Genomic DNA, 19365 nt, shown 5'->3' on the forward strand with positions numbered 1-19365 from the left:
GCTCCTCCTAATTCTTTCAATTTAGAAAGTATTTTATTCCTGAATTTCTTCTGCCTTCTTGCATTTTTTCGGTGTCTGTGAGCTCCAGATCCAGGGTGAGCCCGTCATCCCCCTGGCAGAGGGGCAGGCATACCAGTACTTGGGCACGCCAACAGGTTTCCGTATCCGGCAGACACCCAAGAACACCATCCAGGAGATCTTGCAGGATGCCGCCAAGATTGACGCCTCGCTGCTGGCATCATGACAGAAGATAAACGCCCTGAACACCTTCCTGATCCCACACATCTCGTTCACCCTAAGGGGATCCGCCGTGGCGAAGGTGCCCCTCAACAAGGCAGACAAGATCATCCGGCAGCTGGCGAAGAAGTGGCTATTCCTTCCCCAGAGAGCCAGCAATGAGCTGGTCTACATTGCCCACAGGCACGGCGGCGCCAACGTCCCCCGCATGGGTGATCTGTGCGACGTCACAGTAATCACCCACGCCTTCTGCCTGCTGACATGTCCCGATGCCACGGTAAGGAACATCGCGGCGAACGCCCTGCGTGATGCGACAGAGAAGCGGATCAGCAGAGCCCCTTCCAACCAAGACATCACCACCTTCCTGAGCGGCTCCCTGGATGGGGAATTTGGACGGGACAGGTGCGACATCGCTTCACTGTGGTCCCGCACTCGCAACACCACGCGTCGCCTGGGGAAGCGCATTGGCTGCCGCTGGGAGTGCTGCGAAGAGCGCCAGGAGCTGGGAGTCCGGGTGCCGCAGATCAGGTCCGATGACAACACCATCGTCACCCCGAGTGCCAGGGGCTTGCTGGAGAGGACCCTGAAGGCTGCCATCCACTCGCTGTATGTGGAAACCCTGAAGCGTAAACCGGACCAGGGTAAAGCCTTTGAGTTGACCAGCAAGTGGGACGCCAGCAACCACTTCCCCGCCAGGAGCGGTTTCACCCGTTTCACCGACTGGCGGTTCATCCACCGTGCCCGGCTCAACTGCGTCCTGCTCAACGGAGCCGTCCGCCACGGGAAATGCGGCTATTCCAACGAGACGCTGCCCCACGTCCTGTGCAGCTGCAAACCCCACTCCAGAGCCTGGCAGCTACACCACCCAGAACCGCCTGGTGAAAACCATCGCACCACACTTGGGGGAGCTCTCCGTGAACTGCGCCATCCCTGGTACCAACAGCCAGCTACAACCTGATGTCGTCATCACCGACGAGGCCCAGAAAAAGATCATCCTCGTTGACGTCACGGTCTCCTTTGAGAACAGGACCCCGGTATTTTGTGAAGCCTGAGATCGTAAGCTGGAAAAGTACGCCCCCCTGGCCGACACTCAGAGTGAAGGGCTACGAGGTGCAGATGGATGTCCTGATCATCAGAGCCCTGGGCGCCTGGGACCCCTGCAACGAGCATGTGCTGCGGACCCGCAGGATCGGTCGACGCTATGCATGGCTCATGCGGCGCCTCATGGTCTCAGACACCATCCCATGGTCCAGGGACATCTACATCAAGCACATCACTGGCCACCGACAGTACCAGGAGGCGTGAGCCAGAGTGACATCGTTCTTCGACTACGAGAAAGGGACCAAGAGACTTTCTCCGTCGGATCATATGAACTGGAACCATAAACTCCCTGAACATTAAATCTCACCAAATGAGGGTCAATCCATCCTCATCATCATATCCACTCATTATACTCCACACGCGAACATAGCCACTCTATGAACTTCATACCCTCATATCTCAATGTCTGTACTTTGCCCCATCAACCTTTTACCCCCAATCGGGGATATTGCAGATTATGTATTCCTTATGCCACCCGATCTTAAACCAAACTTTGCACCCTCGATAATCTGTGTGTTATTCCTTGATAACCAGAAACTTCTATGCTTAAACTCTGTACCGTTCACTTTTTTTTTATCATCTTAATAAAATTTTTAAATCTGAAAAAATGCAGTATCCTCACCCACACGGCTTGCCAGGCAAGTAAAGAAGAATCTGGTATGGTTTACACACTTGTTTTGAGTTGCATCTGTTTGTTATTTTAAGTCAAAATATATTTTGTTACGAATTTAGGAATATAACTTTTTAAAAACTTATCTTTTCACTTAACCCAAGAAACCACATTCCTACACAGTTTTTATGTGGTGTTCAATCATACGAAGTATCAAAGTGCTGTGGAGGGAGCGGTAGCATAGAGAATACTTTACAGAACTTTGTACAGTAATTCCCATAAGTGCAGAGAGGGTGAAAATAGCATACAAAGGATGAAGTCAAGGGAAGGGACTGTGAAGGAGAGAAAAGGCCGATGTGATATCAGTCTGTTTCTTGGTGCAAGAGAGTACTTTGGTCACAACATTCTGAATTCCCTGAAGGATTGAAGAAAATTGTAAAATAGACAATTGCAATAGGAGAGATTGTGATTAAAGCATGGATAAAGGTTTCAGCAAAGGCAGGGTCAAAGTAAAGTCAAATACTGGCAATATTCTAGAGATTGCAATAGGCAGAATTAAACATAAGGAAGACATCTGAAGAAGGAAAACATAGGTCTGAGGTCAAGAACGAGTCCAAGATTTTGGGCCTTGGGAGTAATGTGAATGTCTGACTTCAGGAGTGTGAGTCAGATATGACAAAGAAGTCTTTTTACCCAGGAGGACTTCAGTCTTTGAAACACTAAGCATTTGGAAGTTATGGTGTAGCCAAGCATTGACAGAGTCAAGACAGCAGATAGACAGGTGACAGAGGGATCAGAGAGAGTCATTACTGCTCCCATTCCAAAGAGAAGTGACACAGATCGCTAAATTTTCCATAATGGCCCCAAATTAACCATTCCAACAGAAGAAGTCAAAGCCAGGACGTCTGCTTTTACAGCACTAACTCTATGACATCATTAAATGCCTGATACTAGGGTATTTTAGGACAAGGCAGCAAAACACCAAGGTGCTATGATTAAAAGATGTAGAAACAACACCCCACTTTATGAATAGGCAGTTAAGAACATAAGAATGGCCATACTGAGTCAGACAAATAGTCCATCTAGCCCCGTATCCTGTCTTCTGACAGTGGCCAGTGTCAGATCCTTCAGAGAGAATGAACAGAACAGGGCAATTATCACGTGATCCATTCCAACATCCAGTCCCAGCTTCTGCCAGACAGATGTTTAGGGGCACCCAGAGCATGGGGTTGCATCCCTGACTATATTGGCTAATAACCATTGGTGGACCTATCCTCCCTGAACTTACCTAATTCTTTTTTGAACCCAGTTATACTTTTGGCCATCACAACACCCTCTGAAAATGAGTTCCACATATAAAGTGTGCATTGACAGTTGTTATAAATGATCTTGTGCAACTACAAAAAAAAAAAAAAACCCCAAAAAAACCACCAATGATCTCAAAATTTGACCTCCAGTCTACCAATAAGTGTCTTACACATCAAGACACCACAATCACATTGTACTGTAATAAGAAAACTGATGGTCAATTTTCACAGATTAATTTAATATTATGCTGACACTAAAGTCATCTGAGTATTTTATACAAACAAAATATTGGTTTTAAGGGCTGTCTTCCTAATCCCGCTATGACTTTATTTTTGTGTATTTAAAGGGCATTCATATTAGGCAGCTTATGTCCCTCTTCAATGTGCTGTTTCTTTAACTATGGGGAGCTGGCTTAGGGTATGTTTACACTGACGCTCAGAGAGTGCTTCCCAGCACGGATAGACAGACTCGTGCTAGCTCTTCTCGAGCTAGCTAAAAATACCCACTGACAAGCAGCTCGGGCTAGCTGAGTACAAAACTGCTCTGACCCCCCCGGATACACACCCAGGTGGCTAGACTGAGCCAGTGCCCAGGCTACACTGCTATTTTTAGCATGCTCGCTAACACAAATCCATCTACCCAATCTGGGAAGAATGATCTCAGCTGCAGACATACTTTTACATTGAAGGAGATGAGGTAAAATTTATTTTTAGTTCTTATGTGTATATATGTATGTGTTATATATAAGGTTATATATATTAGGGCAGTCGATTAATCACAGTTAACTCACGTGATTAACTCAAAAAATTAATCGCAGTTTTAATAACACTGTTAAACAATAGAATACCAATTAAAATTTATTAAATATTTTTGATGTTTTTCTACATTTTCAAATATATCAATTTCAATTACAACACAGAATATAAAGTGTACACTGATCACTTTGTATTATTTTTATTACAAATATTTGCACTGTAAAAATGATAAACAAAAGAAATAGTATTTTTCAATTCACCTCATAAAGGTACTGTAGTACGGTCTCTTTATCATGCAAGTGCAACTTACAAATGTAGATTTTTTTGTTACATAACTGCACTCAAACACATAACAATGTGAAACTTTAGAGCCTACAAGTCCACTCAGTCCTACTTCTTGTTCAGCCAGTCGCTAAGAGAAACAAGTACATAGATTTATTTGTGTGTCTGTAGTAAAATAAAATTAAAAATCAATATACAGTCACTGTCTTCCACTGAGCTTAGAACTGCAACAGGATAATTACACAGAGACTCTCAAACCACCACCAAAATTTTCTAAAGATACCTTCATGGACGAACAGTGAAAACACTGTGTTCTATCTAAGGAAGGGAAGAGTAGTATTAGCAAAGAGCTCAAAAAGCTTTTTACTCCCTTTCAAGCTCTTGCTTCACTCACCTTCTGTTTGACTAGAGCTCCAACAGTGAAACGAACACTAGGGCAGTTGCCCCAGTCCCATAAAATACTTAGAACCAGCATCTGTTTTCCAATTGACCCCATCATCGTTAAACGTTCTGCAGCATACAATTACAACATATAACAACAATCCAAAAACAATCTAAGGCTTGGTCTACGTACAGTTTTTGTACCAATATAATTATGTCAGTTACGAGGTGGGATTTTTTTTATCAAAATAGTTATACATGTACAACCGTTAGTGTGGACGCAGTAATAGCAGTACGAAGGTACCTTATACCAGCATAGCTTGTTCTCCTTCCCATACTAAGAATAGTTATACTGGTAAAAAGCACCTTTATACCAATATAACTGTGTTCGCACTAGTGGGAATGGTACCGCTTTGACTATACTAGTATAACTGAAGTGGTACAACTTTTGTGCATAGTAGACAAGACCTTACTGTAAGGCTTTCTGAAGTGGGAAAAAAAGTTACTAAATGTACACATTAATGACATGAGAAGTGAAACATTTGCCTTCAATGATAAAAAAGCTTGTCAAAATTCTTCCCTCTCCCTGTATCTCCCTTTCCAAAATGTTCCACACAGAGTAGCTCTTCATGAATTTACTCTATCTCTAGGTATTAACTTTGTGGTTCATACTTGTTGAAGTCATTTCTTATGAGATCTGTGTCCCTAAAGGCCTCTTTTGGGGGAAGGAAGAGGGGGAGGGAGGAAGAGAGCTGATGCAGATAGTTGTGCTCATTTCAGATTGATTGCAATTGTTACAGACTTACCTGGAAGACTAATGTGTAATTCCACAATGTCATCATCTGCTAGAAAGATATAGGATAATCTTGTCTAAGCAGATACTGGAGACAGTGCAAGCAGGATGGAAAAACTTTAGAACATTTATACCTGGCATTGCACATTAACCCCATCAGTCCCCCCAAGACCTCCTAGCACACATCTCCTTCAACTGCTGGTGCCAAGAAGTTAAAAGGTCTGCAGGTATACTGTAATCAATTAAAAGTCAGGAAGCAGAGCACAAATGCTAATAGGTTTCTGGCTCAAAATGAATGAAATAAGTCTTATTTCAACAGATCTCCTCTAGTAAAGATGACACAAATACAAGCATTTATTCCTAATAAAATAATTCTCCTGTGATTTAGAGCTACAAAGTAGGCACTTCAATGTGTGTCATACTAACATAAAGTAACACTGCCATGTGTACTGAGTACCTAAAAAATCCTTGCCCTTCTGCCAAAATCAAGGTCTATAAACAAAAATGTCAGAATATATGTTATATTAACGATGATACAAGTGGACTGCAGAAGGAAAAGCAAATGCTTACCTTGGGCTGGGTCAGGTGGGCCAAACTCTAGAGAGTATCGAAGAATGAAGTTGTTGTTCCACACATACAGGTGGTTATCTCTTGGGTTGTAATCCACTGCTGCGATGTACTGGTACTGGTTGGGGAAGGGAACTTCTACATATTCTCCTCTGCTTAACCTGGTGTTGTAAATGTAATCAATTGCATTCTTGCCAGTTTCACTTTCGTTGTCTTGATACACTGATCGGACTACATAGAGGACTCCACATATCATAAAAGCATTGGATGCTGCCCGTTTGTCATATGTGGTTTCCCATGTTGCTTCAAAGCGAAGAGTATATGGATTCAATTGGCTAATAACTATCATTCCATTGTTTTGTTCCGTTGCATAAATTACCCATAAACCATTTTCATCAACTGCTAAATCAATATCAGTCTTTCCTCCCCATCTGTATGGAGAAGTGTCATGGTAGTTAGCATAATTGATAATGGCCTCTCCACTTTTAATTCTAGTCCTCAAGTCAAACTTTACAATGTTCCTGGTTCTTTCTTTGTTAAAAAATACAGCACCATCATAGACCACAAATCCAGTGCCATCCACTCTATTTGGAAGTTTGTAAGTTGTCTGTTGGCGTCCATTTTGGAAGTCCTCTAAAGAAGCATATTCTATCAAAGTATCAGTGCGATATGGAGTCCATGGCATGAAGTATATTTTATCTGCAGCCTGGAGAGGATCTTTGCACCAAGCACCTGCCTTTTGTTCAGCTTCATATAAAGACGGTGAGTCCACAATTGCTTTCAACGTCCCCGGGCAAACAAAAACTAACAGTCACAGAGAGAAGTAAGACAAGAATTATGTCAAATTAAAACATTCATGCAACCAAACAGACTAGGTAAGTCATAATGACTGTGTCAGGAAGAAAAGATTCATTTAATTTGATAATAATTGCAATTATCACTCTTTATCATCCACTTTTCTTAAAGTTACCATGTCCTTATTGTACCGGTATGTAAAGTGGATGGGAACTGTTTTCACTAGTACAGACCAAGGCTCAATAGCACACATGTACATCTAAAAATGTAGAGCTACTCTTGCATTTTCATCTTAGACTTTAGTGAATACAGCATTTAGGCTCCAGAGCTTTTAACTGGTGTGTAGTAGTGTGGTAGATCATTTCAGTAAAAAATCACATCAAATTGTTTAGAACTTTAAGAAGTGGTGAGGCTGAAAAAGGAGGTGCCTCGATTAAAAATAAAGAAACAAAAGAAATCATCAGGTATATAGAGAAAGCAATTAGGAGCAGAGAAAACAAAACACAACCAAAGCAATGAATGAAACAGACCAGGAAACCCTGTAACCAAGGCATGCTATGGAGTGGGTTCTGGAAGCCAGGCAAGATGACATTTTATTAACAGGAAAGTACCCAAGGATGAGAGAAAGACAGGGAAAGAGAGAAAGCAAGGGAATCTCCCCTCCAGCCCCAAGTTTTTCAGACACTATATCCCACCACCTACTTTAAGCAACCAAGTCTCTTTACTGCAAACAGTCGACTTCTTTATGAGGTGTACTTATGAGATCCTGCTGATTATCATAATATCAGAGTGTTGTGGGTAGGGGAAGGGAGGAGGTTAACATCCATAAGGCACATAACAAGGAGCTGGGGTTTGGACTGTATACGTTATTTACCTTTTTGCTCCACTTCTATTTTAAGCATCGGAAGAAAAATAAAAAAGTGCAAGGAAAAAAGAAAGAAGATTAACATAAATTGACTATTAATCTAAGATTAAATTAGTAACAGACGCTAAATATAGGGAGAATAAGAACTGCACTATATTGGAAAAGAGAAACAGACAACAGGAAAACCTAGCAGGAGAAAGATTCTAAAGTTACATAAGTGAACATGGATCAATCATTTTAGTAGATTAAGGAGGCAACACCGATATGTTGGCATGTAGTTTCACTTAGTGAACCTGAATAAATAATGAATGACTTCACTAATGCATGATATACATACCCTTCCCAAATGCAATGTATATTCCTATCAAGTTGTTTTTTTAAAATGAAATATTAATATATATTATACACAGGTAGGGATGTGTGGGCGTGTGTGAGCGAGCGCATGTGTGGGCGCGTGCTTATAATCCCCAGGTCAGTGTTCTGTTTTTCTTTCTTGTAAGTGAAGTGGCTCATTGCCTTTAGTTTTCCTTGGGGATTCCCCCTCCCCCCCCAGAATGTTAATCTTGAGAATACTGTAACTTCTCAGTCTAGAACTGCAAAATCAGAGTAAAAGGAACAAGCGAAAATATCTAGAAGGAAGAAGCAAAAGCACAGTAAGCAAGAAGAAAAGAGAAGAAAAAAATTAACATTTAGCTCATTCAGGCATTCTCCAGCATCATCGACTAAGCCCGAAACAGCAAGCTAGTATGTAAAGACAATCATACCAAGCATTGAAAACAAATACCATCTCCACCACCACACACACCATTAAAGGAAAGTGCTTCATAAAACAAACCTGATTAGCAGAGTTGTTACATTACTGAAGCAATTCTTTCCCAAAGAAGTTTAAAGGAATAGATTATGTAGTTACATGAAGGGTGTTACAACCAAAGTCCAACCAGTAAATAGCCTCCCAATAATTACTAGCCATAAAAACCAGTTCACACTGTCAGTGGGACTTTTGAAGTATGTTCCTTCAGTTTCAATAAATGACCTGGACAATGCCAGTTGTACCACTCCTTTATAACAGTATCTGTTGATACCAAAGAAGCGTATGAAAACTACCTGTACAGCTATTACACCTTCAGTATTATGGTATTATCTAGGAAACATATTTCTTTCTTCCACAAAAGGTTGTGGATTTTTGGTTTCATTTAACAACATTACCTGTGTTATTATGTGAGAACAGCACTGACTGAACCCATCTAATATTTCTTCAGGGGACAATTTAGAAACTTTCTTTTGGTTAATGTTTTTAAAATGAATGGTATTTTTCCTAGCCTTGTTCATTTATACATCTTCAGATAACACACTTATTTTCCTGCTATTTGTAGTTACGGACTTATCAAAGTAAACAGAACAGAATTTCTAGGTTGCCACAATTCTGATAGTGACTTTCAGATGATTCCATCTGTGAACTATGATGCATGAGCTTATTCCTCAGCAAAGAACAATATTGTACCTGCTTAGAATCAGTAATAGTAGGGCAGTTGTGAAAAGACACGGATAACAAAAATCATTAATGGCATGTCTGCTCTGAGTACATTGGTGTACAGCTGTACGCTTTTCAGGGACAGATGGGCTTACTGAAGTAAACAAATGCTTCAAAGTCCAATCAATAGAGAGAGAAAATAAAACACTTTTAAAATGTTTTCCATTGAATTCCTGAGTCCAAATAAGGCTTAAAATAAAATTTCATGCATAGATGTAGAAAGTAGTGCTTCTGATGTGCTTATTAATCCTACAAGGGCTGACTTCTGTTATTCAATCAAAGTATCAACATATATTGTGCAGCATAATTGAGAGAAATGTCAAGTAGGGCACTCTCAATTTCTCTGTAATTCAATCAATAACACTCTAATTTTAGGACAAAGCAATGCATATCAAATTTGTTTAGAATTCCATTTTTAATGGCGATTCACCTGGGCATCCCAAAAGATCGTTTTTATTGAAGAGGATTAGAAAAATATCAGCAATAGATATGAATTTTGAGAGGCAAACAAAATAAGTTTCTCATAAAGGATTTTGTTATGAGGACCATGAACACAGAACCCAGGGAGCTCTAGCAATATGCATGGTCAGCAAGGTACTATATGTATTTATGAAGGCCAGCAAGACATGGAAAAGCTAGTATGCCACACACTATACAAGGGTGAGACATTAAATTCTATGTGTGAGAGAGAGCTATAACTTTTACCACAAAATCTCTCACTATCAACCATGTTTACTCTCTCATGGACAGAATAGAAGTAACCATGAGATTTCATAGCTTTTTTAAAAAACAAAATCTTGTGATAATTAAAGATTTGGGGGGTGAAGGGATAGGGAAAAGAGACCAGTTCAGAAAAATAAGAACAGGAATAAGAACTTTTTTTTGGTTTTAGGTTTGAAATGTAGGATCAGTAATCTCTTCCCTCACCTAGACCTCCAAAAGGCCTAGACGACCTTTCTGAAATCCTTCCTAGGGGATCTAACATGAGTCCAACTCTTATGTTGGGCCAACTGCAATTTACAAACCTTGGGATTTCAGGCATTCTACATGCCAGCGCTGAGTTTTTAAGTGCCACAAAGGGCCCAGAGCACTGAAGATTCATATAGAGCAGTCACACACAGCCCAGTAGGGAGAGAACACTAGAACTGATAAATGTATTTTTGTTGGGCATCAGAGAGAAGTAGTTTTGGAAATATAGGGATAGATGTTGGGAAGTAGTAAGAGGGAAGAGAAAAAATGGGAAGGGATAGTGAGACATCACAAGGTTAGGATAAGCATTTGAATGGTAAAGCTTATCTGGACTGATTCATCAAAGCTTCTGGGGGTTGCCAATAGGATAATTCCTGTGACAACGTTGTAACTACTCCTGGTGTCACCACTGGGCAAGCTGCAGTTACAACTTCCTAATCTTCACTTTGGGAAAAAAAATATATATATATATATCTATGTCCAGAGTTACACTAACACAGAATAATTCACGGGGGGCGTCAATGGAATTAAACAAAGCAAACATTTTAAGGAATAGAACGGCTACAAGTTAGAGATCAGCGTAGGCTGCGTTGTGGCACTATACTTCTGATAACTGAAAAAGAAAAAGTCCCTGTAGATAGGAATACCCAATCAGAAGAATATCCACACGTCTCCCTAAAACAGCATAGAAAATTGTTTTAAAGTTTGATAATATTTGCATAATACTTTTCTCTATAGATTGGCCTACTGGAACTGGCTCCACGGAAAAATAACCTCTTGGCTTTTGATTGACCTCATGCTTTGGAATAAGATGCACTGCCCTTTTTCTAGGAATTTGGGAACAGAAATTGTGCTAAAGTAAAAGTGACTTTAATTAAACAAAATAATATTGGTTAGATCGGGACAAAACATAACTCCTCAAAAGTGGGACAAGAAGAAAGGTTACAACGGGTCACCAATATTACACACGGGAGGAACAGTACCAAGGAGTAGTGTATAAAGTAGGCATCCAACCTACAAAAGGTATAGAAAAAAATCATAAAGCATCCATTTCACAACGACACAGCAATACACAGCAGTGATGAAAACAGAAGGTGATTTGTGTTTGGCCTTTAACGGATGCTGAATAAAGCTAATGTAGTGAAGCAATATAGAGCACTGTTTTGATTTAAGAAGTTTGCATTTCAAAATAATGTGCAAAAACCAATATGGACAGTTTTGACATGGCTTTACTTATGCCAGAACTCATTCCCTTGTGTTTCCGATGTGTATCTTCTGCTACTTGAGAGTTTTTTGCATCTGAGACAAGCTTTGTTTCCTGTCCAAATGAAAGTTTTGGTTTGAAATCAAGAACATTAACCTTAACAACTGGAACAATTTATGGATCAATCACTGTATTGCTAAACTTCACACTGTAAGCATGGCCATTTCTCTGCTTGATTAAAGGAAGAGGGAGAAGTCACTCCAAAAAGTGACCTTAAGAGGAAATGAAAACAGTTGGAAGTGTTGAATTAGTAGAACCTTTAAAAACTTAAACACTCTTCAGTTTAAAAAAACAATTTTCATTATAATTTTAAATACTACTGAATTCTGGCATTAGAAAGGACATTATGCAAAACTGCTGTAGTGCCACGGACTACTGATTTTTCATTCTGAGTATTAAATTTTAAAATATTCTTTTTGAAAGATTATTTCCAGTCATAAAACAAATTGTTTTATTTATGTTAAAGATGAATGTCTATTTCTTTTTCCTATGTGATACTAAGTGATATTTTATCAATTTAATGATAAATTATTAATTCTGAATTCATGTGCACTTGTGAATGTGCTCCTGAACCTGAAAGCACAAAGCTTTCTTTCAAAATTTAATAATAACTGAGACACTTGCCTCCGATACCTCTGTAGTGGGTTCTGTCATACACCCAAAGTAACCACACAGCAGGTAGCCTTTCAAGTTGATAATGATTAAAATTGAAGTCAATTCCTTCTTTAGAAAACTGTGAGCCAAACCAATTTGTCAGCAACTGGTACTGGGCAAAAGAACAAATTTCTATCTAGCCTACTGAATAGCTAATTCAAGTTTGTTTCTTGAAAAACAGTAGCCTTAAAAGCCAAACACTTAAGAACACAGACAGACACTTGGCCAGCATCACACTAGGCTTCCTTCCACACTTCGTGAAGCTAATTGGAGGCCCTAGTCTGTAAGTGCTCTGCATGCATAATGGTTCTGTAGGCCATAAACATATGCTTCTTTTGCATGTAATAGTGCTCCAGCATTAAGTGTGAAGGCTGGAGGAAGTGAACAAGAACAAAAAAAGTTTGTACTTACTGTAAGGAACACATTCATACTGAACTTCAAGATATTTGTACGTTCCAGGACAAGGGTCAGGAAACACATCTGACCCAGTAACTACTATACACTGTGTTCGGTTGTTGCACCTGTAAGTGGAACAAGAAGTAAGCTAATTAATTTAAAATGAGATTTTAGTTTGCAAGTTTATACTAAAATAGTGTAATACAGAGCAGACTCCTTTCAAACTTGGGCAATCCAATCAATAAGGAAACAGAAATAATTAATATTAGATCAGTTAACATCCTTAAATAAAGATTCAAGATAATATTTCAGTTCAAGCTTCATACCCTTAGATCTGGGAGTCAATGTTACTCCAAATATTAACTCCACCCCTTTGATTGAGGTAACTACCCCATTGGCTCCATACTGATACTCAATAAAGCATGTAATAAATCAATAGGGAGCATTGTTTTGATGTGAGACGTTTGCATATTAAAATAACATGAAGTAATCAATATGAATAGTTTTGACGTGGCTTTGCTTATGCCAGAACCAATTCCCTTGCTCTTTAGACATCTACATGCTGCTGAATGTTTGTTTTCTGTACCAAAAGAGAGCTGTGATTTTGTTTTGAGGGGTTACTACAGATCAAGAACATGAACTTTCACACTTATGAAAGTTTAATGAACAATCAATGTATTACTAAACTTCCCATTGCAAACATGGCTATTTCTCTGTTGGATTATAGGAAGTAGAAGTCACTTCAAAGAATGACCTGATAAGGATCTTTTAAAATAACAGTTAAAACTGCTGAATCATCAGAGAGTTGTTTAAACTGAAATAACCTCCAAGAAGGAAAAAAAAAGCTCTTTATTAAAACAGTTAACAGATCACTTTAGAAACCTACTGAATTGTGCCATTTGATAGAACTTTGCACAAAAGCTTTCGTGGTAGACAGGAACAACTGCTTTTTACATTATTTTGTACAAAAAATAGTAATGGTTAAAACTGGCAACTGTTTTAGACTGTTGTTCAGTTTTAAAAATATAGAAGAGATATTAGGTTGGCATTTGAAAGGCAACATCATCAGATAGCTTCACCAGAACTATGCAAAACTTAAGGTGTTTTTCTTTATTTTCTTAAGTGTCCTATGAAAAGAAACAGGAAAGTAAAAGGTCAGATAGTTTGGTGTCTAAAAAGAAAAGAGCTTGGCTCATCTTCTCATGGGTGAGTTTTGTTTGTTAGCAAACTGAATAAAGAACATAAGAAAAGCCATACTGGGTCAGACCAAAGGACCATCTAGCCCAGTATTCTGTCTACCGACAGTGGCCAATGCCAGGTGCCCCAGAGGGAGTGAACCTAACAGGTAATGATCAAGTGATCTCTCTTCTGCCATCCATCTCCACCTTCTGACAAACAGAGGCTAGGGACACCATTCCTTACCCATCCTGGCTAATAGCCATTAATGGACTTAACCTCCATGAATTTATCTAGTTCTCTTTTAAACCCTGTTATAGCCCTAGCCTTCACAACCTCATCAGGCAAGGAGTTCCACACGTTGACTGTGCACTGTGTGAAGCAGAACTTCCTTTTGTTTTAAACCTGCTGCCCATTAATTTCATTTAGTGGCCTCTAGTTCTTATATTATGGGAACAAGAAAATAACTTTTCCTTATTCACTTTCTCCATACCACTCATGATTTTATATACCTCTATCATATCCCCCCTTAGTCTCCTCTTTTCCAAGCTGAAAAGTCCTAGCCTCTTTAATATCTCCTCATATGGGACCCGTTCCAAACCCCTAATCATTTTAGTTGCCCTTCTCTGAACCTTTTCTAATGTCAGTATATCTTTTTTTGAGATAAGGAGACCACATTTGTATGCAGTATTCAAGATGTGAGCGTACCGTGGATTTATATAAAGACAATAAGATATTCTCCGGCTTATTCTCTATCCCTTTTTGAATGATTCCTAACATCCTGTTTGCTTTTTTGACTGTCGCTGTACACTGCATGGACGTCTTCAGAGAACTATCTACGATGACTCCAAGATCTCTTTCCTGACTAGTTGTTGCTAAATTAGCCCCCATCATATGGTATCAGAGTAGCAGCCGTGTTAGTCTGTATCCGCAAAAAGAACAGGAGTACTTGTGGCACCTTAGAGACTAACAAATTTATTAGAGCATAAGCTTTCGTGGGCTACAACCCACTTCTTCGGATGCATATAGAGTGAAACATATATTGAGGAGATATATATACACACATATATACACATGTGTATATATTTCTCCTCAATATATGTTTCACTCTATATGCATCCGAAGAAGTGGGTTGTAGCCCACGAAAGCTTATGCTCTAATAAATTTGTTAGTCTCTAAGGTGCCACAAGTACTCCTGATCATATTGTATGTTATTTTTTCCAATGTGCATTACTTTACATTTATCCACATTAAATTTCATTTGCCATTTTGTTGCCAGAAAGCCAGAACTTAAAATAATAGTCTAGCCTTTGACTCCAGCTGTATATCAACTTCTCTATTACTATGAGTTCCCACACTCCTGAATACGAGGTCGCAAGTTAAGGTAATCCATCTTGTGTCAATGCTTTTCCACAGCTATCCACTACAAACAGGTGTGAGATCATTCTGTTCTTTAATTCATAATATCTCTAAATTGGTAAAGCAAGTATAACTTAAGAAATCATGGGAACGTACTTTTCTTATTTGAGGACTATACCATTCAAATGGTAGTGCAGAACTGTGTGTGTCACAGTGAGCCATCTTTTTTCCTGGCCAAGTAAACCCAGAAGCCAGGACTCTACTAACTTCACTAGTGTGGCTTTTGAAGTAGTAGACAAGTACATTTTCCTCTGAATACCAGGAAGCTGGTGGTTGTGCACAGGATTGGGGGATGGCCAGGATTTCTTGCATGGTCTGTTGAACCATGAGAACACCTCACGGAGCTATGTGGAGACCCCCTGTTGTTTTTGTGCTGCCCTCCCTCCCCTCCCCCACACACCTGCCATGCTATTGAAGGCTGCCTGCCCGTCCAATATGCATCCTGATTCTCTGAGTGAAAACCACAGAGCACTAGCTACAGCTGCTCAAAGGGGCAATGCAATGCAATATCTTTCACAAACTACAACGTACATTGTGTGGAGAACAAGTTACAAAGTGTGGCTTATCCCAACTCATACCCAATCCCTGTTGGTTGCTGAGCCACACATTGCTGAGGCTCTGTATAGAGAGCTACTGAGAGGAAATATACTCTTATGAATCAATGCTGGAGAACACACAGTGTAAGTGCCTTTGGCCCTCCATGCACTCTCCAAATTAGGGCCTTCCTGTTCTCTTATGCATTGTGTGAGGGACTGGGGAAGTAGAAAAAGGAATACCAAACGTACATAGTCACCACTCTAATTACTACTTCATCATTTTGAGATGCCATGAGAATCGAGTGTGTGATACACAGCCAAATTCTATTACACTATTAGAAGCTGTGCAACAAAGTCTCTCTGTCTTGCTCTCTTCTCCTTCACCTGCCATCCTGTTGAGACAGAGAAACCCTATTGTGAAAGCTGCTAGCTCACAGGGTTTTCCAACCTCAAATAAATATGGAAATAAAGGTACTGCCAATTGGTAAAAATGTATTAGACACCATTAGAGAAGAAGTGTCATTAATAATTAACTTGAAGTACATTCATTGTAACCGATGTCGTCTTTTCTAACCAGTATAATGTTAGCTTGGTCCATCTATCCAAATCTATTTTAAAATTGTTCTAGCTATAGGCAAGTCATTAAATTTGTATAGTTTCCTGGAATGTGGGAGTACTTGAGTGTTCTGTGTCCACCTACATTTATAGTTCCCTTACATATTTTTCAGATGCTCATTTGAGAATTCTGATTTTTTATATATCCCAAAATTTTAATTTTTAAAAACACATTAGGACTTTATATTGGAAGGTCCCTTAAAAATTAACAGGCCTAGACAGTCTGAAAAAAATTTTTTTTTTTAATATGGAGATATACCTATCTCATAGAACTGGAAGAGACCCTGAAAGGTCATTAAGTCCAGCCCCCTGCCTTCACTAGCAGGACCAAGTACTGATTTTGCCCCAGATCCCTAAGTGGCTCCCTCAAGGATTGAACTCACAATCCTGGGTTTAGCAGGCCAATGCTCAAACCACTGAGCTATCCTTCCCCCCCTCTTGGTCTACACTATCAACTTATATGAATTTTCCAAACCTCTGAGTGACAGTTATATGGACCTAACCCCCAATGCTATGTTGACAGGAGGGATTCTTCCTTCAACACAGCTACCACCTCTCGAGGAGGTGAAGGATCTACACCGATGGGAGAAGTTCTCCCATCAGCTTAGGTAGCATCATCACTCAGTGCTGCCGCTGCAGCACTATAAGTTTAGACAAGCCCTCAGTGTAGCATCATCTGAGCACAAAGACTAATTTCTGCTAACCACCACTTTTGTACGCAGTTCCCGCTTTTTTAATCTTTGTTAAATACACCACAATGAGAACAAAGAGGGGAGATACTACGCATCCTTAAGACTCTTAAGAGTCTGATTCCTAGGCTGCATGACTCACCTGCAACTTCCACTGACTTCCTAGGGAGCTGGAGTTCACTGTTATTTTATTATTTCATTTTATTAACTTGTACAAGAATAAGTAAGATGTTATATCAGGAATTAAGGATGGCGCTCTAATTATTTTCTAGTTTGCTGAGAAAAGCATTTAAAAGAAAAACACTTTTAATGAATCCCACTCCTTCCTGAACATTTCAGGTTTCTTCCAGTGAACAGGAATAACACCCTTTTAAATTTTCAACATAAAAATGTATATAAAATATTAATAATTACCAAGAAAAATTAATTTTAGCCTCCAGAGACTGTCACTCTAAATAATTAAGGATTAACAGTAACATTTAAGGCACCCACAATATTTACAAAGACGTATGATACAATGAATTTGTCACTTAAAAGCAAATAAACCTGATTTGTGCAAGACTTTATATAAATGCAGTGATAACTGATTTGTAAAGACTGGTATATGAATTAAATTAGAAACCCTAGTTAAGCAGAGATTAACTGCAGTGCTGAAGGAATGACTACCTAGCCTGTTATGTTAACAAAGGCAAGAATTTTCCAGGAGGAAATGTAAGTAGTACGCTAGCCTGCTGGAATATAATGTTAAGGTGTAATTGTGTACTCTACCACTGCCTTTTCGCTATCATTTTAGTATGAATGAAAAGGTTAAATTTTCATAATGCAGAGATGTCACTTATGGTAATCTGAAATCAAACACAGAGTTAAATTAACAGTTACAGAACAATGTTGAACTCTATTCACCTCAGGAGGATGATTGTACAAATGTAGGAATGGCCCCTTCACACATCAGATGAAAGTGAGAGAAAATGGTAAATGAAACAAGTAGCAGTATGGCTGCAGCAAGTATTTTTACCCACCACAAATCTCTCCCTGTACTATATGTTACCTTCATGTGTTCAGCTTTAAAGACAGCCGTACTTTCCATGCTAATTTGTTTGCATTTAAACTCTAATCTTGACTTGTACAATTCCCAACAAATTGCTTCTGCTCTTCTTTTGATTATCTTATGCTCATTATTATACTTTACCAAGTGCAAAGTATGGAGATGAGATTCCTCGTGTAATGTATTGTGTGAGGTGTTTTAATCAATAGTCTTATTCTGCTGATTAAGCAGGGGCTTCTGTTTTGGCAAGATAACATTAGTTTCTTCTGTCATGCTCCAAAAGCCATTGGGAATCTTCAGCAGATCATTAGATATGCTACAATAAAGCTTTCGTACATTCTCTTTTCTTCCTTAAATTACTTCTTCACTGTCCTATCATTCCCCGTCACTGTTGGCATTGCATTATTATTACAGTTCCCCTGAAACATGCACTAGAGCTATGTCTCCAGGCCATAGAATGCCATTTTCAATTGAGGCTTCTGCTTGAAAATATAAATTAAGAAAATTTCATTATCTCCTGCCAGGGGCCATTATTCACCACTGTTCTAAGGAAGATTAAAAATGCAAAATCTGCGGACTTGAACAAATACTCCAGCATTAAAATGAAAAGCGCGGTATATCATGGCAGAACTGGAAAACTGAAGTAGTACTGAAATTTGGAAAGTTATACACTGGCATGACTTTAACATTAGATGGCTCACACAGCTTGAATAAGGGGAGGTCGTATTTAAATATAATCTATACGGTTCCTTTTAGCGGATATAGGAAATAATTCCCATTTATTAACTTCTCTTTCTAAAGCTTTGTGTTTTGAGCATATAATCTAACAAGTATAATAATGTACCATAAAAAAATCAATGGCATGTCAAAGAGGACAAAAGTTCAGGTCAAAACTCTAAGGTTATCAGAATATTTTTGTCCATGTATTCTTAATTCTGGATATTTTTGTGAATACAACTTTTCATGAAGTAAATATGTAATACTGAGCAGTCATCATCAGTACACAGAAGACACAAGCATACAAAACAGTTAATTGACAAACAGATAAAGGAATAAAACTATTTTTAAAATGTTTTTGAAACTGAAAATCAGATTTCTTTGTGCCTTGCTCTGATGACAAATTGATTAAATACTTTATAGGGCTCTATCTTGCATGGTAATATGGTCCTGCATACTGCCTACAGCAGCCTGTTTTCATCCACTTGAGGGATGAAAGCAGACTGAGTTGAGTTGAGTGAGTAGCTGCTTCTCATGCTGTTCCTGCTCATTTCCCCACCCCTTGTGCCTCAGGTAATGAAGACTGGATGGGGCTGATGGATGTGTTATGGCCAAAGCAGATATATATCCCACATGTTGCAGTGCAACAACATCCTTTTA

General features: G+C 39.2%; 1 protein-coding gene across 9 annotated transcripts in view; it reads right to left on the reverse strand.

Annotated features, from left to right (window-relative positions):
* Positions 1-19365, reverse strand: part of LOC112103319 (adhesion G protein-coupled receptor L2) — a 185969-nt gene that overhangs the window by 48272 nt on the left and 118332 nt on the right. For all 9 annotated transcript variants that reach the window (XM_029912337.1, XM_029912331.1, XM_029912330.1 and 6 more), the window contains exons 4-5: positions 12524-12633; positions 6038-6838 (exon numbers count right to left, since the gene is read on the reverse strand). In XM_029912337.1, coding sequence (XP_029768197.1) covers positions 6038-6838; positions 12524-12633 — 911 coding nt within the window. The remainder of the gene's footprint in view (positions 1-6037; positions 6839-12523; positions 12634-19365) is intronic.

Source organism: Terrapene carolina, unplaced genomic scaffold (genome assembly GCF_002925995.2).
Source record: "Terrapene carolina triunguis isolate 2854851 unplaced genomic scaffold, T_m_triunguis-2.0 Scaffold210, whole genome shotgun sequence".
Classification (NCBI taxonomy): Eukaryota; Metazoa; Chordata; order Testudines; family Emydidae; genus Terrapene; species Terrapene triunguis.